Genomic DNA, 22,773 nt, shown 5'->3' with positions numbered 1-22,773 from the left:
GCTTAGGCTGCTGCCCCCGCGACCCGACCTCGGATAAGCGGAAGAAGATGGATGGATGGATGGATGGACATCAAATCTGTTGTTTTTGTAGCATATTCAACTGAATATGGGTTGAAAATGATTTGCAAATCATTGTATTCCGTTTATATTTACATCTAACACAATTTCCCAACTCATATGGAAACGGGGTTTGTATTTATGTTTCCAGGAACACTCATAACTACGTCTAACTGATATTCTATAGGAATGAGAGGCGGGAGTTGGATTGGACCAGGACAACTGAAGAAAAGGTTTAATAGGGCACTCACCTTGATTAAACCATTCCTCTACAGTTAGCCACGGAAGCAGCAGCCCAAAAAACACAAAGCACATAAGAAGAGAGAAAGGGCATGGTGAAAAAGCCATGCTTATTACATGAGAACACAATATGCTGTAAAAAAAAAAAAAGTCATCTTTTGCGCAAAAAGGAGACGAGATCGAGCAGAGAGGGAGTTCAGAAAAGATTAAAGAGAGAAAAATAATCATGAAGCACTTATAAGAGGGAGAGGAGAAAATATGTGAAGCCATTAGTAGTCTATAAGTGTTGAGTTCAAAGAGCCTGCGTCAATGTAATATTTCTGTCCAGACGGACAGTAAAATGAAAGACTCAATTGTTAAAAGTCTTTTCTTTAGACAAGTTAGTCTAAAGAATGAAAAAAACAAGCTTTATACACTGCAAAAAGTGAAATCTAAGTACGATTAAATATCTCAAATAAGGCTGATATTTGCTTATTTTCTGTCTGATAAGATCATTCTTCTCACTAAGCAGATTTTATTTGTTTTACTTGTTTTAAGTGTTTTGGTTCTTAATGATCTCAGTAAGATATTACAGCTTGTTGCTGAGATTTGATGACCTATATTGAGTAAAACATGCTTGAAACTAGAATATCAAGTGTTGCAAAGCTGTGTCATCAACACTCACAAGTATAAAACTACTTTATTTAAAGTAATAATTTCTTATTTCAAGCATGAAAAAAAAAAAATCATGATTTTGACACAATTGTGTCTCATAATTAAAACAGATGACAGCCAAATGGACTTTGCTGTTTTATAATCAATGAAACAATAGAAAATATGTACTCATATAGTAGTACAGTTAACACAGTACAGTAAACTGACAGTTAATATTTAAACATTTAACATTCCTAACAATTTTGAACAGAAATAGTTCATGCACATTCAGGTAAATTCTTCAAAATTACAATTAAAAATTGTAATTTGTATATATGCGCACTAATTGACTGAAAGAGCACGCACTTGGCGCGATGATGTCATGTTATCCATGGAAAAATGCATTTTTAGACAATATGATTTGCCTGAGCGGCTAGGAGACCCCGAGAGTAACAAGCGCTTGCCTTGTTGCCTTTCCATTAAGAACAATAAATTAGTTTTTAGTATAAGTTTGCTGGTTTCAAGAAATGTAATGCCGAGCGCATATCATTATGTCAAGATAATGGCACTAGCATTTACTTCATTTAAGAATATTTTTCAACCTATTGAGCAAAAAGGTCTCTTTTTTTTCTATCAAGAAAAGTGCACTTGTTATTAGTGAGAATATACTTATTTTAAGGTATTTTGGGGTTCATTGAGGTTAGCTAATTTTACTTGTTTTGGAAAGTCTTGACAAGCCACATTTTCTTGTTCTATTGGCTGATAATTTTGCTTAGTTCAAATAAAATACCCCTCATTTTTGTATTTTTTTTTTCTTGTTTTTGAACACTGACTTTTTGTGTGTCCTCAATTGCTGTGTTTATTGCTATTCTGAATGTTGCTGGGTCGGGTTTGGTTTTGGAATTGCATTGCATTATTATGGTATTGTTGTGTATTGTTTTGTTGGATTGATTAATAAAATGTTTTATTAAAAAATAAATACATAAAAAAAAAAACATCCAAATCCCGATTTTTTTTTAGTAATCTAAAAAAAACTTCTTCTTTTTTTTGACCAATTATTAAAAAAATAAACATTTTTCAAAAAAAATAAAAAATAAAAAAGTTGGTACACTTTATTGCTATTCTGAATGTTGCTGGGTCGAGTTTGGTTTTGGAATTGGATTGCTTTATTATGGTATTGTTGTGTATTGTTTTGTTGGATTGATTAATACAAATTTTTATTAAAAAAAAAATACATTAAAAAAAAACATCCAAATCCAAATTTGTTTTTAGTAATCTAAAAAAAAAATTCTTCTTTTTTTTGACCAATTATTAAAAAAATAAACATTTAAAAAAAAAAAAAAAAAAAAAAAAAAGTTGGTACACTTTACTGCTATTCTGAATATTGCTGGGTCGAGTTTGGTTTTGGAATTGGTTTGCATTATTATGGTATTGTTGTGTATTGTTTTGTTGGATTGATTAATAAACTTTTTTTTAAAATAAATAAATTTAAAAAAACATCCTAATTCTGATTTTTTTTAGTAATCTAAAAAAACGTATTATTTTTTTGACCAATTATTAAACAAATAAACATTAAAAAAAGAAAAGAAAAAAGTAGTTGGTGCACTTTATTGCTATTCTGAATTTTGCTGGGTCGGGTTTGGTTTTGGAAGTGAGTTGCATTATTATGGTATTGTTGTGTATTGTTTTCATTTGGATTCATTAATAATTTTTTTTAATTTTTTTTAATAAATACATTAAAAAAAAACATCCAAATCCCGATTTTTTTAGTAATCTAAAAAAACCTTTTTTTTTTTTTTTTGACCTATTGCTAAAAAAATAAACATTTAAAAAAATTAATAAATAAATAAAGTTGGTACACTTTATTGCTATTCTGAATGTTGCTGGGTCGGGTTTGGTTTTGGAAGTGGGTTGCATTATTATGGTATTGTTGTGTATTGTTTTGTTGGATTCATTAATAATTTTTTATTTTTTTTTTAATAAATACATTAAAAAAAACACCCAAATCCCGATTTTTTTTTGACCAATCAAACTATAAACCCTCCCCCCGCAAAAAAATTCAAAAAACAAAGTTGGTACACTTTATTGCTTTATTGCTATTCTGAATGTTGCTGGGTCGGGTTTGGTTTTGGAATTGGATTACATTGTTATGGTATTGCTGTGTATTGTTTTGTTGGATTGATTAATAAATTCATTTAGAAAAAAATAAATAAATAAATAAAATAATTAAAAAAAATAAAAAATAAAAGTGCACTTGTTATTAGTGAGAATATACATATTTTAAGGTTTTTTTTGGGTTCATTGAGGTTAACTAATTTTACTTGTTTTGGAAAATTTTGACAAGCCGAATTTTCTTGTTCTATTGGCAGATCATTTTGCTTAGTTTAAGTAAAATACCCCTCATTTTTGTATTTTTTTTCTCTTGGTTTTTTTAACACTGACTTTTTGCAGTGTACGTGCTTCATTAAACTCACAGCGTGAAAAGAAGGAAGAAGAAAAAAAAAGAAAAAAAAGTGATGTTAATTGCAGACTGCTCATTAACTAACCAAAGCTGTCATCATCATGCTCTGTTTTCATTCCCACTGAATGTGACATTAAAGTGAAGAGGAGGCAACAAATGTCTGACAACAGTGTCACTTAACAACATTGCCGAGCTTCTTTATGGCTATATTTAATGTTCCTCTGTGAAAGAACACCTCGAGGGTGTGCAGCAGCGACACACCACTCCTTATTCCACCCGTGCTTGCACACGGCGACGTGTTTATGGGGATAATTGCTTACTTTATAAGCCTGCTTACGTGCAACCTTTTTCTTCTTTTTTTTTTGCACACCTATGATTTTGAGGGATTCCTCCCATTGAGTCGTTAGGAAAGTCGGCGGTCACCAGCGTGAAATTACACCTCATTGGGCGACTGATTAATGGCGGCCGTTATCGCCGTAACCGCGGGAAGATAATGCTGTTGTGTCGCCGGGGAGCTGGGCGGAGCTTACCACACATCTGAACATGGCATGTGACAAGGAGCGTCACACCTGACACATCATGCTGACAACACCCTGTTGAGAGGCAATTATTTCACTCTATATACCGTATTCTCCAAACCATAGGCGCACTACCAATTAATGGTCAAATTTTGATCTTTTTTCATATATAAGGCGCACCGGTTTATAAAGCGCACTGCCAACGACTGGTCTATTTTTGATCATTTTTCATATATAAGGCGCACCGAATTTTAAGGCGCACTGCCGATAAATGGTCTATATTAAAAAACATTTTTTCACATATAAGGCACACCGGATTATAAGGTGCACTGCCGACGACTGGTCTATTTTTGATCCTTTTTCATATATAAGGCGCACTGCCAATGACTGGTCTATTTTTGATCTTTTTCATATATAAGGCGCACCAGGTTATAAAACGCACTGCTGATGAGTGGTCTAATTCTGATCTACTTTCATATATAAGGCGCACCAGTTTATAAGGCGCACTGCCGGTGAATGCTCTATTAAAATAAAATAAAAATGGTTTTTTCACATATAAGGCGCACCGGATTATAAAGCGCACTGCCGACGACTGGTCTATTTTTGATCCTTTTTCATATATAAGGCGCACCGGTTTATAAAGCGCACTGCCAACGACTGGTCTATTTTTGATCATTTTTCATATATAAGGCGCACCGAATTTTAAGGCGCACTGCCGACGACTGGTCTATTTTTGATCCTTTTTCATATATAAGGCACACCGGATTATAAGGCGCACTGCCGATGAATGCTCTATTAAAATAAAAAAAAAGGTTTTTTTCATATATAAGGCACACCGGATTATAAGGTGCACCGCCGCTGAATGCTCTATTTAAAAATTTTTTTTTTTCCATATATAAGGCACACCGGATTATAAAGCGCACTGCCGACGACTGGTCTATTTTTGATCTTTTTTCATATATAAGGCGCACCGGATTATAAAACGCACTGCCGATGAATGGTCTATTTTTTAAAATCTTTTTTCATATATATGGCGCACCGGATTATAAGGCGCACTGCCGATGAATGGGCAAATTTTGATATTTTTTCATATATAAGGTGCACCGGATTATAAAGCGCACTGCCGACAACTGGTCTATTTTTGATCTTTTTTCATGTATAAGGCACACCGGATTATAAAACGCACTGCCGATGAATGGTCTAATTTTGATCTTTTTTCATATATAAGGTGCACCAGTTTATAAGGCGCACAGCCGATAAATGCTCTACCTTAAAAAAATATTTTTCCATATATAAGGCGCACCGGATTATAAAGCGCACTGCCGACGACTGGTCTATTTAAAAAAAAATATTTTTTCATATATAAGGCGCACCGGTTTATAAGACGCACTGCCGATGAATGGTCTATTTTTAAAAATATTTTTTCATATATATGGCGCACCAGATTATAAGGCGCACTGCCGATGAATGATCAAATGCTGATCTTTTTCATATATAAGGTGCACCGGATTATAAGGCGCACTGCCGACGACTGGTCTATTTTTGATCTTTTTTCATATATAAGGCACACCGGATTATAAAACGCACTGCCGATGAATGGTCTAATTTTTATCTTTTTTCATATATAAGGTGCACCAGTTTATAAGGCGCACAGCTGATAAATGCTCTACCTTAAAAAAATATTTTTCCATATATAAGGCGCACCGGATTATAAAGCGCACTGCCGACGACTGGTCTATTTTAAAAAAAATATTTTTTCATATATAAGGCGCACCGGTTTATAAGACGCACTGCCGATGAATGGTCTATTGTTTTTAATATTTTTTTCATATATATGGCGCACCAGATTATAAGGCACACTGCCGATGAATGGTCCAATTTTGATCTTTTTTCATATATAAAGCGCACCGGATTATAAGGCGCACTGCCGACGGCTGGTCTATTTAAAAAAAAATCCTTTTTCATATATAAGGCGCACCGGATTATAAGGCGCACTGCTGACGACTGGTCTATTTTTGATCCTTTGTCATATATAAGGCGAACCGGATTATAAAACGCACTGCCGATGACTGGTCTATTTTTGATCTTTTTTCTTATATATGGCGCACCGGATTATAAGGCGCACTGCCGACGAATGATCCATTTAAAAAAAACACAACATTTTTTCATATATAAAGCGCACTAGATTATAAAACGCACTGCCAATGAATGGTCTATTTAAAAAAAATAATTTTTCATATAAATGGCGCACCGGATTATAAGGCGCACTGCCGATGAATGGGCAAATTTTGATATTTTTTTATATATAAGGTGCACCGGATTATAAGGCGCACTGCCGATGACTGGTCTATTTTTGATCCTTTGTCATATATAAGGCGCACCGGATCATAAAGCGCACTGCCGACGACTGGTCTATTTTTGATCTTTTTTCATATATAAGGTGCACCGGATTATAAAACGCACTGCTGATGAATGGTCTATTTTTTTAAATATTTTTTCATATATATGGCGCACCGGATTATAAGGCGCACTGCCGATGAATGATCAAATGCTGATCTTTTTCATATATAAGGCGCACCGGATTATAAGGCGCACTGCCGATGAATGATCCATTTAAAAAAAATAATTTTTTTTTCATATATAAAGCGCACCGGATTATAAAACGCACTGCCAATGAATGGTCTATTTAAAAAAAAAAAAAAAACATTTTTCATATATATGGCGCACCGGATTATAAGGCGCACCGCCGATGACTGGTCTATTTTTGATCCTTTGTCATATATAAGGCGCACCGGACCATAAAGCGCACTGCCGACGACTGGTCTATTTTTTAACATTTTTCATATATAAGGCGCACCGGATTATAAAACGCACTGCCGATGAATGGTCTATTTTTTTTAATCTTTTTTCATATATATGGCGCACCGGATTATAAGGCGCACTGCCGATGAATGATCAAATGCTGATCTTTTTCATATATAAGGCGCACCGGATTATAAGGCGCACTGCAGACGACTGGTGTATTTTTGATCTTTTTTCATTATAGGGCGCATTTAAGGAGTCAAATTATTATTATTTTTTTCTAAATGTAAAAGACTTCCTTGTGGTCTACATAACATGTAATGGTAGTTCTTTGGTCAAAATGTTGCATAGATGATGTTTTACAGATCATCTTCAAGCCGCTTTCTGACAGTCGCTTCAGGATGCGCCGTTTTGTGGGCGGTCTTATTTACGTGGCTCACCTTCGACAGCGTCTTCTCCCCGTCATCTTTGATGTAGCGGTGTAGCGTGCAAGGACGGGAGTGGAAGAAGTGACATTCAGACTTTACTTCAATCAATAACGGAGGAGCATCTCCTCATCCGGAAACAACAACAACACCCGGAAAAACCGTCCGACCCGAACTCTCTAATAACTAAAGTTCCTTGGGTGAATAATGTAAACTCACTACACCGGTATGTTTTAGTGCTTTCATGACGAGTTTACTGACAGATATAAGTAAGAACTTTACACTACTTTATATTAGAAATGGCAACAGTGGAGGATGAATGTCACATAACAAGAAGATAGAGAAAAAGAAGAAGCTTATCGACTACGGTGTCGACACGGACTACAAAGGCGGATGCGCGCAATTTTTCAGGATTTATGCAGATCCCAAATACAGATCAGCAGGTACCAGAAGGTAAGAAAAGTTGCTTTTGCATAATATTGCCAAACAAAACGCCAGATCATATGTCTTACCTTATACACACACCATAATAATACTCCTATGTTTAATGCACCAACAATCCATCAAGCGGTGTGGCTTCATAGCTTACCAAAGTGGTGCTAAAACATTTTGATCGATTTTTGAGCGCCGTGTGTAATGTTCTATATTTTCAATGGAACATATAAAATGTTGGTGTTGTTTACTTGAGTCATATTGCCATCATAGTGCAGTCTACACATATCTCTTATGTGTGACTGCCATCTACTGGTCCAGCTTATCAATTCCCCATGTACCAAAAAAAAATTGCTTCGAGGTCGGTAAGCAAAACCGAATTATTCCGTAAATTAGGCGCAAGTGTACCTTGTAGTCTTTAAAATATGGTAATTTTGTGAACTGGGGAATCTATATATTGTTAATTAAGTTTAAGATATCTATTTAACAGTTTAATTTTTTTTTTTAATACAACTATGATACTTTTAGGTGAAAATGGGTTTTACTCAAAAAAATGATTTGAAGTGCACCTTACAGTTTGGGAAATACGGTATGTAAAAAATTATAATTCATATGAATATGATTAAAAAAAAGAATATGTCATATAATTTATGATTATTGTGATAGCATCAAACACACAAATGATAGATATGTAATCAGAAATAGAACAATTAAAGGGGAACTGCACTATTTTTTGGGATTTTGCCTATTATTCACAATACTTACGTGAGACCAGAACACATGTATTCCTCTTTTTGTGCATTTTAATTTGTAATATACGGCAATTATGGGGTGTTTGACAATGAAGCAAATTGGAGTCATCTATTGTGCCCATTAATTAATTAATAGTTTTTAGGATGCTTTATAGGCGGTATAGAGCAAATATTAATAGGTCTATTGTTATTTATGAGTTAGAATTAGGGATGTCCGATAATATCGGCCGATAAATGCTTTAAAATGCGATATCGGAAATTATCGGTATCGGTTTCAAAAAGTAAAATGTATGACTTTTTAAAACGCCGCTGTGTACACGGACGTAGGGAGAAGTACAGAGCGCCAATAAACCTTAAAGGCACTGCCTTTGCGTGCCGACCCAATCACATAATATCTACGGCTTTTCACACACACACAGGTCACACTGAGGGTGGCCGTATAAACAACTTTAACACTGTTACAAATATGCGCACACACTGTGAACCCACACCAAACAAGAATGACAAACACATTGCGGGAGAACACCCGCACCGTAACACAACATAAACACAACAGAACAAATACCCAGAAACCCTTGCAGCACTAACTCTTCTGGGACGCTACAATATACACCCCCCCACCTCAACTCCGCCCACTTCAACCTCCTCATGTCCCAAATTCCAAGGTTTTGAGGCATGTTAAAAAAAAAAAAAGCACTTTGTGACTTCAATAATAAATATGGCAGTGCCATGTTGGCATTTTTTTTCCCCATAACTTGAGTTGATTTATTTTGGAAAACCTTGTTACATTGTTTAATGCATCCAGCGGAGCATCACAACAAAATTAGGCATAATAATGTGTTCATTTCACGACTGTATATATCGGTATCGGTTGATATCGGAATCGGTAATTAAGAGTTGGACAATATCGGAATATCGGATATTGGCAAAAAAGCCATTATCACCGCTTGATGGATTATCGGCGCATTAAACATAGGAGTATTATTATGGTGTGTGTATAAGGTAAGACATATTATCTGGCGTTTTGTTTGGCAATATTATGCAAAAGCAACTTTTCTTACCTTCTGGTACCTGCTGATCTGTATTTGGGATCTGCATAAATAAAAAATTGCGCATGTCCGCCTTTGTAGTCCGTGTCGACACCGTAGTCGATAAGCTTCTTCTTTTTCTCTATCTTCTTGTTATGGGACATTCATCCTCCACTGTTGCCATTTCTAATATAAAGTAGTGTAAAGTTCTTACTTATATCTGTCAGTAAACTCGCCATGAAAGCGCTAAAACATACCGGTGTAGTGAGTTTACATTATTCACCCAAGGAACTTTAGTTAATAGAGTTCCGGTCGGACGGTTTTTCACGGGACACATTTCCGGGTGTTGTTGTTGTTTCTGGATGAGGAGATGCTGCTCCGTTATTGATTGAAGTAAAGTCTGAATGTCATTAAAACAGTTAGCGCCATCTTTTGACACTTTTTCCAATGTGTTAATTCCATGACTGTATATATCGGTATCAGTTGATATTGGAATCGGTATTTAAGAGTTGGACAATATCGGAATATCGGTAAAAAAAGACATTATCGGACATCTCTAATATAAAGTAGTGTAAAGTTCTTACTTATATCTGTCAGTGAACTCGTCATGAAAGCACTAAAACATACCGGTGTAGTGAGTTTACATTATTCACCCAAGGAACTTTAGTTAATAGAGTTCCGGTCGGACGGTTTTTCACGGGACACATTTCCGGGTGTTGTTGTTGTTTCTGGATGAGGAGATGCTGCTCCGTTATTGATTGAAGTAAAGTCTGAATGTCATTAAAACAGTTAGCACCATCTTTTGACACTTCTTCCAATGTGTTAATTCCACGACTGTATATATCGGTATCGGTTGATATCGGAATCGGTAATTAAGAGTTGGACAATATCGGAATATCGGCAAAAAAAGACATTATCGGACATCTCTAATATAAAGTAGTGTAAAGTTCCTACTTATATCTGTCAGTAAACTCGCCATGAAAGCGGTAAAACATACCGGTGTAGTGACTTTACATTATTCACCCAAGGAACTTTAGTTAATAGAGTTCCGGTCGGACGGTTTTTCACGGGACACATTTCCGGGTGTTGTTGTTGTTTCTGGATGAGGAGATGCTGCTTTGTTATTGATTGAAGTAAAGTCTGAATGTCATTAAAACAGTTTGCGCCATCTTTTGACACTTCTTCCAATGTGTTAATTCCACGACTGTATATATCGGTATCGGTTGATATCGGAATCGGTAATTAAGAGTTGGACAATATCGGCAAAAAAGCCATTATCGGACATCTCTAATATAAAGTAGTGTAAAGTTCTTACTTATATCTGTCAGTAAACTCGCCATGAAAGCGCTAAAACATACCGGTGTAGTGAGTTTACATTATTCACCCAAGGAACTTTAGTTAATAGAGTTCCGGTCGGACGGTTTTTCACGGGACACATTTCCGGGTGTTGTTGTTCTTTCCGGATGAGGAGACGCTGCTCCGTTATTGATTGAAGTAAAGTCTGAATGTCATTAAAACAGTTAGCTCCATCTTTTGACACTTCTTCCAATGTGTTAATTCCACGACTGTATATATCCGTATCGGTTGATATCGGAATCGGTAATAAAGAGTTGGACAATATCGTATCGGTAAAAAAAGACATTATCGGACATCTCTAATATAAAGTAGTGTAAAGTTCTTACTTATATCTGTCAGTAAACTCGCCATTAAAGCGCTAAAACATACCGGTGTAGTGACTTTACATTATTCACCCAAGGAACTTTAGTTAATAGAGTTCCGGTCGGACGGTTTTTCACGGGACACATTTCCGGGTGTTGTTGTTGTTTCTGGATGAGGAGATGCTGTTCCGTTATTGATTAAAGTAAAGTCTGAATGTCATTAAAACAGTTAGCTCCATCTTTTGACACTTCTTCCAATGTGTTAATTCCACGACTGTATATATCGGTAACGGTTGATATCGGAATCGGTAAGTAAGAGTTGGACAATATCGGAATATCGGTAAAAAATACATTATCGGACATCTCTAATATAAAGTAGTGTAAAGTTCCTACTTATATCTGTCAGTAAACTCGCCATGAAAGCGCTAAAACATACCGGTGTAGTGAGTTTACATTATTCACCCAAGGAACTTTAGTTAATAGAGTTCCGGTCGGACGGTTTTTCACGGGACACATTTCCGGGTGTTGTTGTTGTTTCTGGATGAGGAGATGCTGCTCCGTTATTGATTGAAGTAAAGTCTGAATGTCATTAAAACAGTTAGCGCCATCTTTTGACACTTTTTCCAATGTGTTAATTCCATGACTGTATATATCGGTATCAGTTGATATTGGAATCGGTATTTAAGAGTTGGACAATATCGGAATATCGGTAAAAAAAGACATTATCGGACATCTCTAATATAAAGTAGTGTAAAGTTCTTACTTATATCTGTCAGTGAACTCGTCATGAAAGCACTAAAACATACCGGTGTAGTGAGTTTACATTATTCACCCAAGGAACTTTAGTTAATAGAGTTCCGGTCGGACGGTTTTTCACGGGACACATTTCCGGGTGTTGTTGTTGTTTCTGGATGAGGAGATGCTGCTCCGTTATTGATTGAAGTAAAGTCTGAATGTCATTAAAACAGTTAGCACCATCTTTTGACACTTCTTCCAATGTGTTAATTCCACGACTGTATATATCGGTATCGGTTGATATCGGAATCGGTAATTAAGAGTTGGACAATATCGGAATATCGGCAAAAAAAGACATTATCGGACATCTCTAATATAAAGTAGTGTAAAGTTCCTACTTATATCTGTCAGTAAACTCGCCATGAAAGCGGTAAAACATACCGGTGTAGTGACTTTACATTATTCACCCAAGGAACTTTAGTTAATAGAGTTCCGGTCGGACGGTTTTTCACGGGACACATTTCCGGGTGTTGTTGTTGTCTCTGGATGAGGAGATGCTGCTTTGTTATTGATTGAAGTAAAGTCTGAATGTCATTAAAACAGTTTGCGCCATCTTTTGACACTTCTTCCAATGTGTTAATTCCACGACTGTATATATCGGTATCGGTTGATATCGGAATCGGTAATTAAGAGTTGGACAATATCGGCAAAAAAGCCATTATCGGACATCTCTAATATAAAGTAGTGTAAAGTTCTTACTTATATCTGTCAGTAAACTCGCCATGAAAGCGCTAAAACATACCGGTGTAGTGAGTTTACATTATTCACCCAAGGAACTTTAGTTAATAGAGTTCCGGTCGGACGGTTTTTCACGGGACACATTTCCGGGTGTTGTTGTTCTTTCCGGATGAGGAGACGCTGCTCCGTTATTGATTGAAGTAAAGTCTGAATGTCATTAAAACAGTTAGCTCCATCTTTTGACACTTCTTCCAATGTGTTAATTCCACGACTGTATATATCCGTATCGGTTGATATCGGAATCGGTAATAAAGAGTTGGACAATATCGTATCGGTAAAAAAAGACATTATCGGACATCTCTAATATAAAGTAGTGTAAAGTTCTTACTTATATCTGTCAGTAAACTCGCCATTAAAGCGCTAAAACATACCGGTGTAGTGACTTTACATTATTCACCCAAGGAACTTTAGTTAATAGAGTTCCGGTCGGACGGTTTTTCACGGGACACATTTCCGGGTGTTGTTGTTGTTTCTGGATGAGGAGATGCTGTTCCGTTATTGATTAAAGTAAAGTCTGAATGTCATTAAAACAGTTAGCTCCATCTTTTGACACTTCTTCCAATGTGTTAATTCCACGACTGTATATATCGGTAACGGTTGATATCGGAATCGGTAAGTAAGAGTTGGACAATATCGGAATATCGGTAAAAAATACATTATCGGACATCTCTAATATAAAGTAGTGTAAAGTTCTTACTTATATCCATCAGTAAACTCGCCATTAAAGTGCCAAAACATACCGGTGTAGTGAGTTTACATTATTCACCCAAGGAACTTTAGTTAATAGAGTTCCGGTCGGACGGTTTTTCACGGGACACATTTCCGGGTGTTGTTGTTGTTTCTGAAAGAGGAGATGCTGCTCCGTTATTGATTGAAGTAAAGTCTGAATGTCATTAAAACAGTTAGCTCCATCTTTTGACACTTCTTCCAATGTGTTAATTCCACGACTGTATATATCGGTATCAGTTGATATCGGAATCGGTAATTAAGAGTTGGACAATATCGGTAAAAAAGACATTATCGGACATCTCTAATATAAAGTAGTGTAAAGTTCTTACTTATATCTGTCAGTAAACTCGCCATGAAAGTGCTAAAACATACCGGTGTAGTGAGTTTACATTATTCACCCAAGGAACTTTAGTTAATAGAGAGTTCCGGTCGGACGGTTTTTCACGGGACACATTTCCGGGTGTTGTTGTTGTTTCTGGATGAGGAGATGCTGCTTCGTTATTGATTGAAGTAAAGTCTGAATGTCATTAAAACAGTTAGCTCCATCTTTTGACACTTCTTCCAATGTGTTAATTCCACGATTGTACATATCGGTATCAGTTGATATCGGAATCGGTAAGTAAGAGTTGGACAATATCGGAATATCGGTAAATAAAGCCATTATCGGACATTTCTAATATAAAGTAGTGTAAAGTTCCTACTTATATCTGTCAGTAAACTCGCCATGAAAGTGCTAAAACATACCGGTGTAGTGAGTTTACATTATTCACCCAAGGAACTTTAGTTAATAGAGAGTTCCGGTCGGACGGTTTTTCACGGGACACATTTCCGGGTGTTGTTGTTGTTTCTGGATGAGGAGATGCTGCTCCGTTATTGATTGAAGTAAAGTCTGAATGTCATTAAAACAGTTAGCTCCATCTTTTGACACTTCTTCCAATGTGTTAATTCCACGACTGTATATATCGGTATCGGTTGATATCGGAATCGGTAATTAAGAGTTGGACAATATCGGAATATCGGTAAAAAAAAGACATTATCGGACATGTCTAATATAAAGTAGTGTAAAGTTCCTACTTATATCTGTCAGTAAACTCACCATGAAAGCGGTAAAACATACCGGTGTAGTGAGTTTCCATTATTCACCCAAGGAACTTTAGTTAATAGAGTTCCGGTCGGACGGTTTTTCACGGGACACATTTCCGGGTGTTGTTGTTGTTTCCGGATGAGGAGATGCTGCTTCGTTATTGATTGAAGTAAAGTCTGAATGTCATTAAAACAGTTAGCTCCATCCATCTTTTGACACTTCTTCCAATGTGTTAATTCCACGACTGTATATATCGGTATCGGTTGATATCGGAATCGGTAATTAAGAGTTGGACAATATCGGAATATCGGCAAAAAAAGACATTATCGGACATCTCTAATATAAAGTAGTGTAAAGTTCCTACTTATATCTGTCAGTAAACTCGCCATGAAAGTGCTAAAACATACCGGTGTAGTGAGTTTACATTATTCACCCAAGGAACTTTAGTTAATAGAGTTCCGGTTGGACGGTTTTTCACGGGACACATTTCCGGGTGTTGTTGTTGTTTCCGGATGAGGAGATGCTGCTTCGTTATTGATTGAAGTAAAGTCTGAATGTCATTAAAACAGTTAGCTCCATCTTTTGACACTTCTTCCAATGTGTTAATTCCACGACTGTATATATCGGTATCGGTTGATATCGGAATCGGTAAGTAAGAGTTGGACAATATCGGAATATCGGTAAAAAAAGACATTATCGGACACCTCTAATATAAAGTAGTGTAAAGTTCCTACTTATATCTGTCAGTAAACTCGCCATGAAAGCGGTAAAACATACCGGTGTAGTGAGTTTACATTATTCACCCAAGGAACTTTAGTTAATAGAGTTCCGGTTGGACGGTTTTTCACGGGACACATTTCCGGGTGTTGTTGTTGTTTCCGGATGAGGAGATGCTGCTTCGTTATTGATTGAAGTAAAGTCTGAATGTCATTAAAACAGTTAGCGCCATCTTTTGACACTTCTTCCAATGTGTTAATTCCACGACTGTATATATCGGTATCGGTTGATATCTGAATCGGTAATTAAGAATTGGACAATATCGGAATATCGGTAAAAAAAGACATTATCGGACATCTCTAATATAAAGTAGTGTAAAGTTCCTACTTATATCTGTCAGTAAACTCGCCATGAAAGCACTAAAACATACCGGTGTAGTGAGTTTACATTATTCACCCAAGGAACTTTAGTTAATAGAGTTCCGGTCGGACGGTTTTTCATGGGACACATTTCCGGGTGTTGTTGTTGTTTCTGGATGAGGAGATGCTGCTTCGTTATTGATTGAAGTAAAATCTGAATGTCATATAAAACAGTTAGCGCCATCTTTTGACACTTCTTCCAATGTGTTAATTCCACGACTGTATATATCGGTATCGGTTGATATCGGAATCGGTAATTAAGAGTTGGACAATATCGGAATATCGGTAAAAAAAGACATTATCGGACATCTCTAATATAAAGTAGTGTAAAGTTCTTACTTATATCTGTCAGTAAACTCGCCATGAAAGCACTAAAACATACCGGTGTAGTGAGTTTACATTATTCACCCAAGGAACTTTAGTTATTAGAGTTCCGGTCGGACGGTTTTTCACGGGACACATTTCCGGGTGTTGTTGTTGTTTCCGGATGAGGAGATGCTGCTTCGTTATTGATTGAAGTAAAGTCTGAATGTCATTAAAACAGTTAGCGCCATCTTTTGACACTTCTTCCAATGTGTTAATTCCACGACTGTATATATCGATATCGGTTGATATCGGAATCGGTAATTAAGAGTTGGACAATATCGGAATATCGGTAAAAAAAGACATTATCGGACATCTCTAATATAAAGTAGTGTAAAGTTCTTACTTATATCTGTCAGTAAACTCGCCATGAAAGTGCTAAAACATACCGGTGTAGTGAGTTTACATTATTCACCCAAGGAACTTTAGTTAATAGAGTTCCGGTCGGACGGTTTTTCACGAGACACATTTCCGGGTGTTGTTGTTGTTTCCGGATGAGGAGATGCTGCTTTGTTATTGATTGAAGTAAAGTCTGAATGTCATTAAAACAGATAGCGCCATCTTTTGACACTTCTTCCAATGTGTTAATTGCACGACTGTATATATCGGTATCGGTTGATATCGGAATTGGTAATTAAGAGTTGGACAATATCGGAATATCGGTAAAAAAAGCCATTATCGGACATCTCTAATATAAAGTAGTGTAAAGTTCCTACTTATATCTGTCAGTAGACTCGCCATGAAAGCGCTAAAACATACCGGTGTAGTGACTTTACATTATTCATCCAAGGAACTTTAGTTAATAGAGTTCCGGTCGGACGGTTTTTCATGGGACACATTTCCGGGTGTTGTTGTTGTTTCCGGATGAGGAGATGCTGCTCCGTTATTGATTGAAATAAAATCTGAATGTCATTAAAACAGTTAGCGCCATCTTTTGACACTTCTTCCAATGTGTTAATTCCACGACTGTATGTATCGGTATCGGTTGATATCGGAATCGGTAATTAAGAGTTGGACAATATCGGAATATCGGCAAAAAAGCCATTATCGGACATCTCTAATATAAAGTAGTGTAAAGTTCCTACTTATATCTGTCAGTAAACTCGCCATGAAAGCACTAAAACATACCGGTGTAGTGAGTTTACATTATTCACCCAAGGAACTTTAGTTAATAGAGTTCCGGTCGGACGGTTTTTCACGGGACACATTTCCGGGTGTTGTTGTTGTTTCTGGATGAGGAGATGCTGCTCCGTTATTGATTGAAGTAAAGTCTGAATGTCATTAAAACTGTTAGCGCCATCTTTTGACACTTCTTCCAATGTGTTAATTCCACGACTGTAAATATCGGTATCAGTTGATATCGGAATCGGTAATTAAGAGTTGGACAATATCGGCAAAAAAGCCATTATCGGACATCTCTAGTTAGAATGCATAAAAAAAAGAAAAACATGTGTACTTGTCTCAGATACAGTAATGATCGTGAATATATGGATCTTTTTTTTTTAAAGTGCAGTTCCCCTCAACAGAATACAATAAATGTGTCATCATTCATCATCATTTCTTGATCTCACAATATGTTCTTCTACAAACAAAGATGTCATAAAAGATGCACATTATTAAATCCTCCATGTTGCTCACCTTTGGCTTTCTTGCCTCCAAAGCAGCCAGCGTCGTCCTTCTTCTTCCTCTGTGGCCCCGCAGAGCCGGGGGCCTGCGGTGCCGACGGGTCTTGGAACCTGTCGGCCCCTGGCACTTCCTTGTGGACGTGGTAGGACAGGTTCCTCATGATGCAGACGCAGTTCTCCACAGACTAGGAGGCAGCAGACGGTTAGTGTGTAGTGTGGTGTAGCAAAAACTGAAATCTAAGTAAGATGAAATATTCCCAGTGGCTTATTATATTTTTCAAAATTTTTTTCAAAATTTAACCCATCACGCAATATCCCTAAAAAAAGCTTCAAAGTCCATCCATCCATCCATCTTCTTCCGCTTATCCGAGGTCGGGTCGCGGGGGCAGCAGCCTAAGCAGGGAAGCCCAGACTTCCCTCTCCCCAGCCACTTCGTCCAGCTCTTCCTGTGGGACCCCGAGGCGTTCCCAGGCCAGCCGGGAGACATAGTCTTCCCAACGTGTCCTGGGTCTTCCCCGTGGCCTCCTACCGGTCGGACGTGCCCTAAACACCTCCCTAGGGAGGCGTTCGGGTGGCATCCTGACCAGATGCCCGAACCACCTCATTTGGCTCCTCTTGATGTGGAGGAGCAGCGGCTTTACTTTGAGCTCCTCCCGGTGTTTTGTGGACTTGGAGAAGGCATTCGACCGTGTCCCTCGGGAAGTCCTGTGGGGAGTGCTCAGAGAGTATGGGGTATCGGACTTTCTGATTGTGGCAGTCCGCTCCCTGTATGATCAGTGCCAGAGCTTGGTCCGCTTTGCCGGCAGTAAGTCGGACACGTTTCCAGTGAGGGTTGGACTCCGCCAAGGCTGCCCTTTGTCACCGATTCTGTTCATAACTTTTATGGACAGAATTCCTAGGCGCAGTCAAGGCGTTGAGGGGATTTGGTTTGGTGGCTACAGGATTAGGTCTCTGCTTTTTGCAGATGATGTGGTCCTGATGGCTTCATCTGGCCAGGATCTTCAGCTCTCACTGGATCGGTTCGCAGCCGAGTGTGAAGCGACTGGGATGAGAATCAGCACCTCCAAGTCCGAGTCCATGGTTCTCGCCCGGAAAAGGGTGGAGTGCCATCTCCGGGTTGGGGAGGAGATCTTGCCCCAAGTGGAGGAGTTCAAGTACCTCGGAGTCTTGTTCACGAGTGAGGGAAGAGTGGATCGTGAGATCGACAGGCGGATCGGTGCGGCGTCTTCAGTAATGCGGACGCTGTATCGATCCGTTGTGGTGAAGAAGGAGCTGAGCCGGAAGGCAAAGCTCTCGATTTACCGGTCGATCTACGTTCCCATCCTCACCTATGGTCATGAGCTTTGGGTTATGACCGAAAGGACAAGATCACGGGTACAAGCGGCCGAAATGAGTTTCCTCCGCCGGGTGGCGGGGCTCTCCCTTAGAGATAGGGTGAGAAGCTCTACCATCCGGGAGGAGCTTCAAAGTGCCTGATTTTAACCATCGTTATAAACACCCGTCCATTTTCTTGTGACGTCACATAGTGAAGCCAACACAAACAAACATGGCGGAAAGAACAGCAAGCTATAGCGACATTAGCTCGGATTCAGACTCGGATTTCAGCGGCTTAAGCGATTCAACAGATTACGAATGTATTGAGACGGATGGTTGTAGTGTGGAGGCAGGTAGCGAAAACGAAATTGAAGAAGAAACTGAAGCTATTGAGCCATATCGGTTTGAACCGTATGCAAGCAAAACCGACAAAAACGACACGACAGCCAGCGACACGGGAGAAAGCGAGGACAAATTCGGCGATCGCCTTCTAACCAACGATTGGTATGTGTTTGTTTGGCATTAAAGGAAACTAACAACTATGAACTAGGTTTACAGCATATGAAATACATTTGGCAACAACATGCACTTTGAGAGTGCAGACAGCCCAGTTTTCATCAATTGATATATTCTGTAGACATACCCTCATCCGCGCTCTTTTCCTGAAAGCTGATCTGTCTAGTTTAAGGGACGGTGTGAGCCAAGACATCCAGGGGGTTTAGCTCACTCGTCTGCGGGAACAAACTGCCGCCAATTGCTTGCCGTGCTACCGAGGTCCTTTGTCCCTGAATTGCTCACACACTCCGGCAGATTCAATGGGGGTCTGGCGGCAGATTTCTTTGACTTTATCGTTGGAAATGCATCTGCTTTGAGTGTCGCAGGATATCCACACATTCTTGCCATCTCTGTCGTAGCATAGCTTTCGTCGGTAAAGTGTGCGGAAACAAACGTCCAATTTCTTGCCACTTTCGCATCTTTGGGCCACTGGTGCAACTTGAATCCGTCCCTGTTCGTGTTGTTACACCCTCCGACAACACACCGACGAGGCATGATGTCTCCAAGGTACAGAAAACAGTCGAAAAAACGGAAAATAACAGAGCTGATTTGACTCGGTGTTTGAGAAAATGGCGGATTGCTTCCCGATGCGACGTCACATTGTGACATCATCGCTCCGAGAGCGAATATTAGAAAGGCGTTTATTTCGCCAAAATTCACCCATTTAGAGTTCGGAAATCGGTTAAAAAAATATATGGTCTTTTTTCTGCAACATCAAGGTATATATTGACGCTTACATAGGTCTGGTGATAATGTTCCCCTTTAAGGGTTTTGGTCCTAAATGATCTCAGTAAGATATTACAGCTTGTTGCTGAGATTTGATGACCTATATTGAGTAAAACATGCTTGAAACTAGAATATCAAGTGTTGCAAAGCTGTGTCATCAACACTCACAAGTATAAAACTACCTTTTTAAAGTAATAATGTCTTATTTCAAGCATGAAAAAAAAATCATGATGTTGACACAATTGTGTCTCATGATTAAAACAACACGTACTCATATAGTAGTACAGTTGGCACAGTACAGTAAACTGACAGTTAAAATTTAAACATTTAACATTTCAAACAATTTTGAACAGAAATAGTTCATGCACATTCAGATAAATTCTTCAAAATTACAATTAAAAAAAATGTTGGCCGGGGGCCGGGCTGTATATATGCGCACTAATTGACTGAAAGAGCCCGCACTTGGCGCGATGATGTCATGTTATCCATGGAAAAATGCATTTTTAGACCATATGATTTGCCTGAGCGGCTAGGAGACCCCGAGAGTAACAAGCGCTTGCCTTGTTGCCTTTCCATTAAGAACAATAAATTAGTTTTTAGTATAAGTTTGCTGGTTTCAAGAAATGTAATCATCATTATGTCAAGATAATGGCACTAGCATTTACTTCATTTAAGAATATTTTTCAACATATTGAGCAAAAATTTCTCTTTTTTTTTCTACCAAGAAAAGTGCACTTGTTATTAGTGAGAATATACTTATTTTAAGGTATTTTTGTGTTCATTGAGGTTAGCTAATTTTACTTGTTTTGGAAAGTCTTGACAAGCCGAATTTTCTTGTTCTATTGGCAGATAATTTTGCTTAGTTCAAATAAAATACCCCTAATTTTTTTTTTTTTTTTCTTGTTTTTGAACACTGATTTTTTTGCAGTGTAGTCCTTTGTTCAACTTATTTAGTTATACTGGTGGTGTTCCTCAAGGTTCCATTTTAGGTCCACTCTATTTCATTACGTGGGCTATTCAACTGGTGGCCTGCAGGTTCAGTTAAAAAAACAAAACATGTAAGAGACTCACATTTTTGCAGCAGATTCTTAAAAACACGAGAGTGCTGTCATAGATGATCTTTGACTAGCTTTTTCGCAAAAAAAAAAAAAAAAAACCTCTGTAACTTTGACAAAATACATGTCTACTGTAGAGGACACTGGTTGTCCGGATATTGAGCAAAAAGGTCTCTTTTTTTTTTCTACCAAGAAAAGTGCACTTGTTATTAGTGAGAATATACTTATTTTAAGGTATTTTTGGGTTCATTGAGGTTAGCTAATTTTACTCGTTTTGGAAAGTCTTGACAAGCCAAATTTTCTTGTTCTATTGGCAGATAATTTTGCTCAGTTCAAATAAAATACCCCTAATTTTTTTTTTTTTTTTCTTGTTTTTGAACACTGATTTTTTTGCAGTGTAGTCCTTTGTTCAACTTATTTAGTTATACTGGTGGTGTTCCTCAAGGTTCCATTTTAAGTCCACTCTATTTCATTACGTGGGCTATTCAACTGGTGGCCTGCAGGTTCAGTTAAAAAAACAAAACATGTAAGAGACTCACATTTTTGCAGCAAATTCTTAAAAATACGAGAGTGCTGTCATAGATGATCTTTGACTAGCTTTTTCGCAAAAAAAAAAAAAAAACAACCTCTGTAACTTTGACAAAATACATGTCTACTGTAGAGGACACTGGTTGTCCGGATATTGAGCAAAAAGGTCTCTTTTTTTTTTCTACCAAGAAAAGTGCACTTGTTATTAGTGAGAATATACTTATTTTAAGGTATTTTTGGGTTCATTGAGGTTAGCTAATTTTACTTGTTTTGGAAAGTCTTGACAAGCCAAATTTTCTTGTTCTATTGGCAGAAAATGTTGCTTAGTTCAAATAAAATACTCCTAATTTTTGTATTTTTTTTTCTTGTTTTTGAACACTGACTTTTTGCAGTCACCTTTAGGGGACCTCTGACGGTTTGGGGACCAAAAAAACAGGAAACCTTTTTAAATGATGTTAATCATTTAAAAAGGTTTAACCATTAATAGTACTGTGATTCTGTATGGTATCCATCCTTATTTAAAATGATATATTTTTTATAAAAACAAAATCTGGTTAAGTGTTCCTTAGGATGACATTTTCATACAGCATGATTATAAAACATTATTACCTTAAAGTATGATTCACATTCAAATTTTCCACCCTTCTATATACATTTTTTACAGTTTGTACGTTCATGGTGTGATGGCACAACAATTAATTTCTATGAACATACATTTTTTTTAATAAAGTGTACTGACCACACATATCTATGAACATAAATGTTTTTAATAAAGTGTACTAACCACACATATTTCTTTAATTTACGTGAATATATTGTGAAGATCTACATTTTAGTTACAAGTTACTTTACAATTAACTTCTATGAACATACTTTTTTTTTTATTAAGTGTACTAACCCCACATTTCTATGAACATACATTTTTTTTAAATAAAGTGTACTAACCACACATATATCTTTAATTTTGTGAATATATTGTGAAGATCTACATTTTAGTTACAAGTTACTTTACAATTAATTTCTATGAACATATTTTTTTTAATAAAGTGTACTAACCCCACATTTCTATGAACATTCATTTTTTTAATAAAGTGTACTAACCACACATATATCTTTAAT

General features: G+C 37.3%; 1 protein-coding gene across 2 annotated transcripts in view; it reads right to left on the bottom strand.

Annotated features, from left to right (window-relative positions):
- LOC133623017 (splicing regulator ARVCF-like) overlaps positions 1 to 22,773 on the bottom strand; it is a 670,015-nt gene that overhangs the window by 102,584 nt on the left and 544,658 nt on the right. For both annotated transcript variants that reach the window (XM_072914236.1, XM_072914237.1), the window contains 2 exons: positions 17,490 to 17,661; positions 309 to 326 (listed from right to left, as the gene is read on the bottom strand). In XM_072914236.1, the coding sequence (XP_072770337.1) occupies positions 309 to 326; positions 17,490 to 17,661 (190 nt within the window). The remainder of the gene's footprint in view (positions 1 to 308; positions 327 to 17,489; positions 17,662 to 22,773) is intronic.

This window comes from Nerophis lumbriciformis, linkage group LG12 (genome assembly GCF_033978685.3).
Source record: "Nerophis lumbriciformis linkage group LG12, RoL_Nlum_v2.1, whole genome shotgun sequence".
Taxonomy (NCBI): domain Eukaryota; kingdom Metazoa; phylum Chordata; class Actinopteri; order Syngnathiformes; family Syngnathidae; genus Nerophis; species Nerophis lumbriciformis.
Note: the sequence above shows the minus strand (reverse complement) of the source record. Positions and strands in the feature narration are given on the sequence as shown.